The sequence below is a fragment of the Mustela lutreola genome, chromosome 1 (genome assembly GCF_030435805.1).
Source record: "Mustela lutreola isolate mMusLut2 chromosome 1, mMusLut2.pri, whole genome shotgun sequence".
Taxonomy (NCBI): domain Eukaryota; kingdom Metazoa; phylum Chordata; class Mammalia; order Carnivora; family Mustelidae; genus Mustela; species Mustela lutreola.
Window position 1 is genome coordinate 153,228,434 of NC_081290.1, and position 12,796 is coordinate 153,241,229.

Sequence of the window (12,796 nt, forward strand, 5' to 3'; positions counted from 1 at the left end):
GGCTCTACAGTGTTTAATCACAGGTGTAATAGAAGTATCACAAAATACAGTATCAAGATGGCCCAGGGTGGTTGAAGCAAACTGTACCCAGAGTCCGGCTCATGCATATAAGGCCTTCCTGAGAGCGTGGTCTCCGTGTTAATCCATAACAGATAATTAGACACCTTCGTATACACCCCAGGCTTTTCCTTCCGGCCACAGCCTTCTCCCCAGCTGACAATGCCCAGCTGGAACCATATGCTTTCGTTGTTTTTTTTCTGGCAAACCAGAGGTCCCCCACTGTCACCCTAGGAGAAAAAAGTTGTTTGGGAGTGGAAGGGAAAGTAACAAATTACTTCTATAGCCTATTGAGGTGTGGACAACTGGCATAAGGCAAAAAGCATTATAGTGTCTTTTGGTGAGAGGCAGTTTGATTAGACTCTCCAACTGCATGACTATACTCCCAGCCCCATGACTGTCAGACAAAGTGGCAAACAATTTGATCAAAAACAATGGCAATGAATGATAGTTTGATTAAAAAAAAAGAATATCCATCATCATCAGCAGCAGCAGCAGCAGCAGCAGAAGCAGCAGCAGCAGCATCAAGTCACATGTGTTCATTTTGATGTACCAATGAGTGCTTTTTTAATCCATTTTACCTCAACACTTTCACTGATTTTCAGAATTCTTACAATTTTCTCACTGCTTTTGTACTTTAAATCTACTTTCAGCCAACCCATTTTGGTCTTTCTATATAGTTCATAATAACAAAAAGTAAAAAACAAAAATAAATATCCATTATACCTCATAATAGGTAATTGGCTAAATACAGCAAGTACATAAACTGATACATATAAAATGCGAAAGATACCAAAAGTGAGTCAACATGTTATATTGTGGTTTAAAACATTAAATTTGAAACAATTTATGAATTTTAAAGTATCATGAAAAAGATTGTCAAATAAGGACAAGTAAGGAGAATGGCATCATTGATATGAAAATTGAGGAACACACAATCTTTCAATGCCCCCAAATCTTTGGGCCATTTCTTTATTTTAAAATTTTTAAAGTATTGTTGACATACAATGTCATATTAATTTCAGGTGCACAACATAGTCATGTGATGATTCTATGTATTATACAGTGACATTAAGTGTCACCATACAATGTAATTGTAATTACATTGTAATTACAACATTATTTGCTATATTCTGTATGCTATACTTTTCATCTCTGTGACTTACTAAATTCTATTAAAAATTATGTGCCTTCATCAAAAAAATTAGAAATCTCAGATATGGAAAAAGAACAGGAAGAATACCCATAGTTATATAATTAAGTGAATTTATATATAAATACACATATGATTATATGTGGAAAGACTATTTCAGGAAAGATAAAAGGTAACACTGTAAAAATGGTTTCTCTGGGGAGTGAACAGGACAAGCGTTAAGAGGTAAACTTCTGCTTCACTGTACATCCATCTATAACATTTGAATATTCCCTACCATGCACTCAAATAAATAAATGAAATAAATATAATTTCTAATTCTAGCCATGCAGAGGCAACCCCTTAGTCAAATATAATTGTCCATAGCCTTGAGTATGCAAATATGAATACTTAGCTGTTATTTATTTTATTATTTATTTTATTATATATTGTTTCACAGCTTAGAAAGACTTATTTTTGAAAATGTTAAGTGAGACACAAAAAAGTTGGAAAGAAGTACCATTCAGTAGTATGACAAAACCCCCAAATCCAAAACAAATAAGACAAAATAAACAAGATAGGGGTTTCTTTGATTTTTTTCTAAACCAGATTGTTATCATGAAAGATCACTGTGCCCATCAGCTAACTTTGAACCAAACTCTTCTTTACCCAATTCTGTGAGGTCATTGGAACGTCCCCTGACCCTTCTTGAAAATGGAGAATTACAATCTCTTCTGTGGAGATGAGGGGATCTACGTGAAGGATATGAGGCAGAACAGCAGCACAGTTAAGACCTTCTATTTCTGAAGCCCAACAGATCTTGGTTTGTATGCCAGGGGGAGCATTTAGCTGAGACAATGTGAAAATGTTCTTCAGCATTTAGGGCTCTGCTTCAATGCTCTTCGATGTGATAATAACTAAATTTCCTGCAACATGGCTGTGTGGATGGAAGGAAACAACACCTCTGATGCCCTGTACTCCCCTGTTATCTGACAAGCCTGTACTCAATAGGAGCTCTCAGCATTTCTGTAGCTGTTGAACTAGCCAAGTCTGGACATGACCAGGCTGGGCTGATGGATTTGAAGCCCTGCTCCTACTAGAACCCAAAAGATGGCTCTAATCTCAGAAGACAGAGTGCCTTCCTTAGAATTCTGGGTCTGTAATTTAACTTGCCAATGTATCCTCTGTAGGGCTGTGAGCTTTTCTGATCCTGTTTCCTCATCTGAAATAAACCTGCATCCCAGGGCTAGTTGGCATTTTGTGTATTTGTGGAAGCGATTTGTACACTCCTAAGCACTGAACAGGTGTAAGAGATGGCAATGGAAAAAATTATATTTATAGAATTTACTATGACCATCCTCTGCTCTGAACTGTTTTAAGTGCTTTTGTACATTGACTCACTTAATTTTCACAATAGTCCTTGAAGGTAGGAACTCTTAACATTCCCATTTTACAGACGAGGAAATTTGAAAAAGCACAGGCCTGGAGGGAAGTCACAGGTTGTAAGTAGAGGAGCTGAGAGGGAAGTTACGGGAAACTGCACCCCTAACCACTATCCCACACAGTCTCCCTTTGGTTACAAAGCATCTGTACTGAGCTGAATAACATCCCTTCCAAATTCAAGTCTATCTGGAACCTCAGAATGTGAGCCTATTTAGAAATAGGACTGTTGTAAATGTATTTGGTTAAATTAAATGAAGTCCTACTGGATTAGGGTGGGTCCTAAGCCAATAACTGAAATCCTTAGAAGAAGAGAAAATAGGAGACAGACATATAGGGAGAAGTCAATGTGAAGATTGGGGCAGAAAGTGGAATGATTCACCTACAAGCTGAGGAATGCCACCAATTGCTGGAAACTACCAGAAGTAAGAAAAGGCCAGGAGGTATCCTCCTCTAGAGCCTCCAAAGAGAACATGGCCCTACGGATGCCTTGATTTTGGACTTTTGGCCTCCAGAACTATAAGAGAATACATTTCCATTGTTTAAATCAACCCTGCTTGTGGTAATTTGTTACAGTACCATTAGGAAACTTATCCAGAGGGGGTAGAGGGGAGCAAATTATCCCAGAAATATTTATCAGCCCTCTGTGGCAGTCCCTCTCCAAACAAGGGACAAGCTCCATTACCTGGCAGGCGTCCTTCCCTTCTTCAGCATTCCTAGCACACAGCATGTTCCTGGTGAGCACATACATAACAGAGGAGCACGTTTCCCATTTGACCAGGTTGAGGCTGACTTTGTTTAGCTGTTGACTCATACTTTTCATAGGAACTGACCCAAAGAAGAAGCAGATAGGGAAAGGCCCCTGAGCTCAAAGTGGTCCTTTTGGGCTGAGGTCAAGCACCCATTCACCATCACATCTTTTCACCTCAGTGACAAAGGAACTACCGTATAGCTTAGAGAATTACCCAAATCTGGACTTAGTAAGGGTAGAGAGGTGTTCAGGAGACACTGAATCCCATCCTCTTTGAATCCAGAGCTCCCCACAACTGGGTATCTATTGGATCCCAGTCTCAGTGTACTTTTCTCATTCTGCAGAAGGTGCTAACTCTGTAGTCCTAAAAAGGTATTTCATTTAAATCCATAAAAAGGTAAAGAAAACTCCTGATGGCAAGTTCTGTCCTGGTGCCCATGGCTCATAAAGATGGATTTAAATCATGTCAGAGCTTCTGAGTAATTCACTGTCTATCTAAGAGGTGAACCTAATACCTAGAATGTTTATTCTCCTAAGAAAGGCTATTTCCCTTTTTGTATATTGTTGAATTCCCGGAGCCTAGAACACTGCCTGGAAGAGGATCAATGAATATGTGCTGAGGGACACAGAGGAACTTTAAATTAAGAAGGTGGTCTTTTTTAAAGTTCATGAGAAGCTTCCAAGGGTAATTCCCAATGAGGAATTCTAAACAGACTCTGAGCTTTGGGACCATGTGGGGATTAATGTATTGTCATTTGTGTGTCTACTTAGAAGAATGACACTGACTGGAATTTTTTTTTTTTTGGAATTTTTTTTTCTGTTCTTTAGATTTTAGAGTAAGACATATTTGCCAAAATAATGACAAAAGGGCACAATTTTATGAGTTAGCTGGGTGGAGTGATGGGTGTAGGGTACAGGTTGACTCTATAAGGACAAATTTATATTCAGTTTGTCCCCTTCTCCTTGGCCTGGATCTGTAGTTTTCAAATATTTGGGCCACCAAACCCTTTGTTACAGGGGATCAGAACCGAGCTGCTCTGCTGACATTAGTGTAGGCTTCTTGGAGCCCAGTCCATTTTGCCACTCCTTTGCCCATCAATATGTTCCCCCAAATTCCTCCAAGTCACCCTTGGACTCTAAACACTTCTTCCTCGCCTATCACTGAGTCCTTGTTCAGGGTTTGTGTTCTACAATATGGACATAAAATTTGCTACAAGAACCCAGGAAGGCCAAGGAAGGATGATTCACATGTGGACTGAAGTTAAGGCTCATTATGGGTCTTTAAATAAAAACCAGAAGTTTCCAAACCCACCAGGCAGACTTCTCAGAGCTAGCAGAGCCTTCAGAGTTTACTTTCTCATTTAAAACATCAACCAGGGTGCCATCCCCCACTGGGTTGGGCTGTCGTAACTCACTGGTAATGCCCCATCCAGTCACCCAGCAATTTCGCCAGCTCTCTATGTCAGTGACCTCTGAAAGGCAGATGGGCACTTTCTCGGCATCCAACTTCAACGGAGATTTGAGCAAGAGCAAAGCAATGTCATTATCCAAGAGCCAGCTGTCAAAATAAGGGTGAGTAATTAGCTTGTCCACTTTCATCCTCTTCGATTTCTTGGTGCCAGTGCTTCTTGCACTATGTATAATCTCCAAGTCAGATCTTATGTCAAAACAAAAGAAAGAGAACGAAGAGGTAAGTGGTGGAAGGCAAAAAAGGTGAGCCTTAAGAGAAAATAATTCCACCAGTGTGAGACTGTGATCCTGAGAGCTGGAGGGATGGAGACAGCTGGGGCCATGCACTTGGGCCCTGACTGGGCAGAAGAAGACAGACCCGAGTTCCAGACTTGCCACATTGCCAACCAGCTTTTGCCTTGATGGCCTTTTGGGCAAATTCAATAGTAAATTTTATTAACAACTGTCTGAAAGTTGTGCTATGTACAAGTAACTGAGGGACTTGATCTTGATTTGCAGGAAGGGGTGGACTAGCTATTAACACACACCTGGGAAGTTTCTCAAAGATATTGATGCATGGAACTGAGCTAAGACAGCATCTCAGGAACTTCTGTCATGCAGCCGGGCCTGAGACCCTCCCCTTGGATCCCAATCCCTTCTAGGATTCTCGGAATCCATGGCCACTGTCGAGTTCATTTTCTCCCCAAGTAATGCAAATGCTTAGGAAAGTATTTTCCAAAGGTTTGGACCAGGACCACATGCACTTGGCAAGATGCCGAGAAGTCCAAAGAACATTTGTTCTACCATCTGGGTCCCATGAAATGAGACGTAAAACATCCTAGGAAGAGAACAGTATCTCTACCACCTGCAAAGTGTGATATTCAATCACACAGGCATATATTTAGCCTCCTGGTATTTCGTTTTGAGACTGACAAACTTGGATGGAGTTTCCAGGAGAATAATAAGGATGTAAGGACAAATATCCTAGCACATCAGTTAAAACAGGTCTGTCTGGAATACTTACTTATGTCTGTTTATGAAGCAGTGGGCCGCAGTTAAAATCCACCACCTGCTCAGGATTGAGCCTCCACAGATATGTCTCCTGCGGTGAAGAATACTCACCTGCCATGGAAAATCTATAATGTCTGCAGGATCCCCGCCTACGATTTCCAAAGTTTCTGACTTCTCAGGCCTGCTACTTTTTATTTGGCCACAGGTCACTGAAAGCAAAAAGAAGGAAGAGGGACAAGAGAACCAGGGCTCCACTGTCAAGGTTGGTTGGCTTGGAAGAAACTTAAGTTTAGTGCCCCTTCTTCTTGCCTCCCCAGCACACAGATAGCAGTGGCTTAGCCAGGTTAACTAGCACCAGGTGGGAGATCCATCAAACAAGAATGATGCTTCCTAATGCTGGTGAAAGGCATCACATTTGTAATGGTGTGTTTATCGGGAACAATGGCTCCTTCTTTCACCACAGCTTTGCTTTTTGGAAGGGTCTTCCTCTGAGGGCTTGTGGGAAGACACTACCACAAACCCTGGAGCTGGATCTTTTTATTGCTGCTCAGTAAGGAAGCCTAAATGGGAATATTCATTTATTTGAAAATAGGCCTCAGTGTCCTCTGAAAAATAAGGCTGTGGTATGGTACCTTGGTATAGACCATAAAATCCTTCTCCTTAGCTCTGGACTTATATTTTCAATTTCTATACCTGGATGACACAGACACCAGAAGTTTTACAGGCAAAGGGAAATTGATTAGCCCCTTTCTTCCTGATTGCTGTCCTGTATTTCCTATTGAGATTATTGGCACTGCTTTTCATTTAATTTAATTCTAGGGATTCCAATTGCACCTTAAAAGGAATGAAAATTTTGGCATTTTCTATGTGGTAGGGTTGTTTTGAGATCTTTTGGTGTCTTCTAAATGTCATTTGAGTAATGAGAAAAATAAATATCATAAAATCTAAAACACTGAGTGCTTACTACTTGCCAGGCACCATTCTGTTTTGCACAAAACAGTTTAATTCTCTGTTAGGGTTAGGACAGCTAGCCAAAACCCAAAAGTTTGTAACTGAACCAAGATTTGAAACTAGGTAGTCTAGCTCCAGAATCTCTTTTCATTACCACTGGGCAAATTGCTTTCTAACTGCTAACTATGCTTATGCATGGGGGAGAAAAGACAATGGCATTCAAAAATTTCCACAGATATGCATAATATGGAAGTTATACCTATTCAAACCACCTCCACACCACACATCACTACCACCCATGTTACCATCACCAAATATCACCATAGCCATACAACTCTGCCACCACACAACACCAGTACTACATATCCCCACCACGTATCCCCACATCACAGGTTACCACACCACACAACCTTGCCACCACACAACACAACATACAACCTCACCACCACATGTCCCCACCATGTCACCCTCATCACACCTCTCATTATTACTACATTTTCCCACAACCAATGCATGTCACCATCACTGCCAAACACCAGCCCTGCTACGGCTTATCTCTGCCTTTGGGTTTCTCTCTTCCAACTTTCCTGGCCCTTCAGCTCCCCAGAAGTACCATGCTCCTTCCCACCCCAGGGCTTTTCTCCATGCCTCTACCAGAAAGACAGGCTCCTATCTCATATGCCCCTCTTTGCTTAATTCCTGTGTATCCCTCACATTTTAATTTAATTCCTGTTTATCCCTATGTACCCTGTGTTTAATTCCTGTGTATCCCTCACATTTTAGCTCAATTATAAAGTCCTTTAAGAAATCTTCCTTGCCTTTCAAGATTATATAAGCTACCCTCCATATAACTTTCTTTCCTGACAACCTACCTTCCACTAACAGCAGAAATTAACTATTTGTGAAACTGCTAAAGTGTATTTCCTCCATTAAATTCTAATCTCTATGAAGGCAAGAAGCATGTTTTGCTAATTTTTGTTTCCTCATTATCTGATTTAGAGACTGGTATGTGGTAGAAACCCAATACATACTTATGAATAAATGGATGGATGGGTGGATAGATGGATGGACAGGGTGGACAGAAAGGTCTCAATATCAGTGGTAAAATCTTTGACATACTAATGACCTGTACGGGTGATCAGGAATTGAGGGACTTTAGTTCAAAATGCTGTGTCCCCCTCACCCCACACCTAAAGAATTGGCTGTTCTTTGAGTTCCTAAGTCAGAAAGCCTTGGGCAGGGGCAGAATAAGTGGCTCATACAGGTGTCATTTCATTTGAAGATACAAAGAGAATAAGGAGCTGTTGCTTAGGAATATCTTCCTCACCCACATTGCTCCTGTCAAGAAAGACATTTCAGCATTCCCAGTGGAACACCACACATGGCCAGGACCCTGAACCCCAACCTCCAATGAAAATGTTGAGTTTTCAGGGTCAAAAAGGGAATCTTGGAATTAATCTACAATAAAGCAAAGTTGGACCTCTGGGAAATTTTCTAAATACTTAAATAAGATAATGATTTGTGAAAGTTTAAACAAAACTACTGAAGATTAAGATTTAGATTGGATTCATGGTTAAAAATCTCTAATATATCAGTCTTGCAACATAATAACTACTTCTTATTGAATACCTACTTATGAGTCAGCTTCTGCATTTTGCATATGTGTGAGACACTTAATATTCCCAGAGAAACTCTAAGATATATTTTATTATTCCCATTTTATAGTTGAAGAATTAATCTCTGAGACATCATGTGATTGCCCATGATTATTTAGCTTGTATGGAGCAGATGGGGATTTTTCAGTCACGTGTGTCTGGTTCTGAAGTCTAATTATTTATGCTTCTTGCCCATAGCTTTCACAGTATGTCTATATTTCAACAAAGTGTCTGCTCAATTCTTCAAGAATCTTATTGGCTAAAATGATTGTATGCAATTTGATGACTGCTCTCTAAGGTGAACATTAAACAGGTTAAGACATTATATCCTAAGTATTGGTCTTCAACTTCGTGTGTACCTGCAATTCTGGAGTGAGATGGAGAAAAGATTTCACCTGGAGAGCTAAAACTGACTGGGAGGCAGTGGCTATCTGCAGTCCTCTATGTAAGACAAGTTCAAAGGTGCATCTAAGTGCAACAGAAAAAAGGACTATGATCTATCAGTAGTTTTTGCTAAAGGTCTGGGGATGTTAGATTGGCAGTAGGATACCAAACCAGGCTAGTGTTAATAGATACCTTTAAAATTTAAATGGGTAAAAACTCATCTTAAACCTGGGGAAAAAGTACACAATAAGGCCTGACATGAAACTGAGCAAGAACTAATATTACAAATGAGAGAATTGAGATTGAAAGTTATCTGGCCAGATCTGAATCCTGGGCATGGGCATCAATATCAGACTCAATAAAAGTCTTGCATCTCCAGATAGAAAAATAATAGATCCAAAGCTCTAGACTGTGAAGGGAGCTTGGAAGTTTTCATACGAAAATATCAACCATAAGATGCTGATAACATGACATCACTGCTAAGTGCTCTACTTCATAGATGGCAACATTTGAATGGTTGTCAGTTTGGAGCCACAAGGGCAAGAATAACATTAACAAATGGAGTATATTCAGAGATGGGTGGCCAACATAAGAAACCTTACAAGAAACATGAAAGGAAAGAAGACTCAGAAGGGCCTTCAGACTCTTGCAGGATTTTCTTAAAGATGAGCTATCAGGGTTGTTCAGCTCCACCATCAGTGGGTAGAAACTACAGATGATATAAAACATCTTACAGAAGTCTAAAACTTCTGCCATATTGTTATATTCCACTTTGTTGGTATTTGCACAGAATTGAGGCTGATCTGGACAATCTGAGACTGTGCAGGTGAAATTCAGGAGAGTCCAGAGCCCAATTATATATTCTTTGTGTTAAATATTTGCATATTGTTTGTGGAATTTCTCTATAGGGGAACAGGCTACCTGTTAGAGTCTTTAGTTTTCTCAAGAAGTGCACTTGTGATGATCACCAGGGATTGTATGGAAGTATTGAATCACTATATGGCACACCTAAAGCTAATATTACACTGTATGTTAACTAACTGGAATTTAAATAAAAACTTTTAAAAATGAGGGGATTTAATAAGATTATCTCTAAGGCTCTTTCCCATTCTAACACACTGTACTTTTACAGTTCAAAATGGTGAGAGGGAAATATTTTTACTTGAATTACATTAATGTAAAATGTTATCTTTAAATTCTTATATTTAAAATATATATATTTTAGCCTCCTTATTAATTTTTCCTTAAGAGGTATATCACTTCAATTACAATGTTTTAAATGCTTTATTGATATTGATATCAGGCTGCCAAACGTCATGCATACTGAAATGTCCATGTATTTACATAAAAAGTCTCATGCAAATATACTAATTTTTTTTATATTTTCATATGTTAATGGTTCAACTTTGTTGAAAATTACATAAAATTGGGACTGACTTGAAAAATAAAAGACCTGTGATTGTGAATTTTAGGAGAATCCCTGGGAGCCCAGGGGGCTCTATTTTCTGTAGATAGAGAACCAAATGAATTTTTGGGTCTGTCAGCACCACAGAGCAAAATTCCTGGGGGTGTTTCAGAGATGTCCCTTTGCAAGTCCCACCTGAACGAAATCACTTCAGACTCTAGATTTTTCCCAAGTGACTGACTGATCCAGACCCAGGGATATGATCAAGCAGATTAAGATAGCAAGGTCTCATTTCAGCTTTTTAGTCCAAAGTGTTTTCTCTTGCTCATACTATCAAGCTATCTTAGACAAATTGTCTTTCTCCCTAAAGATTCTACTGATATGTTGGTGACTATGAGAGAACGAGAAGAAGGACCAGAGAGACAGACTCAAATGTGCAAAATGCACTCTGGTCTTAGCATGAAACTTCCTGATTCTGTCCTAGCTGGCAGGGCACCTGGCGAAGAGGGAAAGAAATGGGTTTTGGAATCAGAAGTTCTGAGTTGCCTGCATTATTTGTTGGCTGTGTGACTTGGAGCCAGTGATTTAACATCTCTAAGCTTCAGTGTTCTCATCTTTAACACAAATATAAGTTAATGTAACATTTCATGTGACATTGATTTAGAGGGATGGCATTTGGCTTCACCCTAATCTGGATCAAGGAGAAAGAGGTCTGAGTTTTGCCCAAAACCCCTGGTGAAATCTGAGGTCATCTCTGGACAAAATTTTAGTGGGAGAAAGCATTTGCTGGTTGTCTTCCTACATCGATGGTCATATTTATGCTCTTCTGCTAAATCTTCCTCTCCTTCCAAAATCCAAGGCTCAATTCTCAGACCACCTCTCTCTCTTTGCACTTTAGCAAAGTATGTCCTGGGGTATCTCTTGTCAGCTATAACTTTGAATATCATCTTTATACAGAAGATCTCACATTTGACCTCTCAGATCTCTTCACTTAGCCCTCAACTCTTTAACCAACTGCCCTACTCACAAGAATGTCTAAGAGGCACCTCACACTTAATGTGGCCCAAATAGAATTCTCAGCTTACTTGACCCCAGTAAAGTCAAATCTGCCTTCCTATATGCTTCCCACAGTTATATTTTGCATCTGTTTGCTTAGGCAAAAATATCATCTGGGACTTATCCTTTACTCCTCCTTTTCTCTGTCTCCTGGCATCCAATGCATCAGCCAGTCCAGTCAGCATTATCAAAAGATATCCAGAAACCAACCACTTCCCTCCATGCCTGCTGCCTCTAAACCCATCCAGGCCATCACACCTTCATACTCACTCACTCTTGCCCCTGCACACATTTCCTCTGCAGCAACCGGTGTCTCTTTCTCAAGTACCTCTCCTTTCTCACTCTCCTGTTTAGACTCTTTGATGGCTTCCCATTGTAACCAGAATAAAATCCCAAGTCCTTCCTCTGCCTTTACAAGGCTCAGCATGATCTGGACCCCACTGGTCCCTCTGAGCCCATCTCTCTTCAGTGACCCCTTCCCATTCACTCTGTCTGCCCCATCAATCTGTATGCCTCCAAAACATACTGAGCTCATTCACTGCACAGGGCCTTTGCACTTGCTGTCGTATCTGCTTGGAAATATGTCTCCTTATTATCAGATGGCTCTCAAAGCCTTTTTTTTTTTTTTTAAAGATTTTATTTATTTAACAGAGAGAGATCACAAGTAGGCAGAGAGACAGGCAGAGAGAGAGGATGAAGCAGGCTCCCTGCTGAGCAAAGAGCCCGATGCGGGGCTTGATCCCAGGACCCTGGGATCATGACCTGAGCTGAAGGCAGAGGCTTTAACCCCCTGAGCCACCCAGGTGCCCCTCTCAAAGCCTTTTTGAGGTTTACTGAAAGCCTTCCTGAGACCACCTACTAGTAGAGTCTCAACAACCACCTACAGGCCTTCCATCATATAAGCCCATATAAGCCCATTTAATAAGAACTGAAATTAACTTATTTACTCATTTTATATGTTTAATATGTTCTTCCCCTCATTAGATAGTAAAACTGCCTGAGCATAGGAAATGAATATGCCATTCTGTTATAAACCAACTCCTAAAACAACTCCTGGCACATGGTAGAGGTTTATAATATTTGCCAACCAACAACTGATTGAACATAACACAAGTCTCCAAAAATTCTTAGAACCCAGGGGGAATCCATAGTAGCTATTAATACACTGCCTTCATTATAGTTATATCAAGTTACTGTTTTGCATTAGGCCAATAAGGCTCTACATGATCCTTCAGAATGTTTTCAAAGAGAAAGCAGCCTTACTCATGACCTTGAAGCTGTAGGAATGTGGCTAGTTTCATCTCCAGATTGATGGCTGGTTACCCCTCTCAAAGGCTGATTACCCCTCTCAGCCATCCACTATGGAAAACTCTGGGATCTAACATACACATAAAATACACACATGCATGCATACACACACACAGAGAGACACAGACAGACTGATAGACGCACACACACACACACACACACACACCCCAGTCTCCTCCACATACTCCACATATAAA

General features: G+C 40.2%; 1 protein-coding gene and 1 long non-coding RNA gene across 3 annotated transcripts in view; one reads left to right on the plus strand and one right to left on the minus strand.

Annotated features, from left to right (window-relative positions):
- The window catches only part of LOC131833637 (uncharacterized), a 29,614-nt gene extending 26,551 nt beyond the window's left edge, over positions 1–3,063 (plus strand). Inside the window, exon 5 of the long non-coding RNA XR_009354560.1 lies at positions 1,872–3,063. This is a non-coding gene — a long non-coding RNA (uncharacterized LOC131833637). The remainder of the gene's footprint in view (positions 1–1,871) is intronic.
- Positions 1–12,796, minus strand: part of LOC131833586 (serine protease 52-like) — an 18,197-nt gene continuing 5,401 nt past the window's right edge. For both annotated transcript variants that reach the window (XM_059177046.1, XM_059177037.1), the window contains 4 exons: positions 5,854–6,049; positions 4,796–5,037; positions 3,315–3,457; positions 1–287 (listed from right to left, as the gene is read on the minus strand). In XM_059177046.1, the coding sequence (XP_059033029.1) occupies positions 18–287; positions 3,315–3,457; positions 4,796–5,037; positions 5,854–6,049 (851 nt within the window). In that variant the 3' untranslated portion in view covers positions 1–17. The remainder of the gene's footprint in view (positions 288–3,314; positions 3,458–4,795; positions 5,038–5,853; positions 6,050–12,796) is intronic.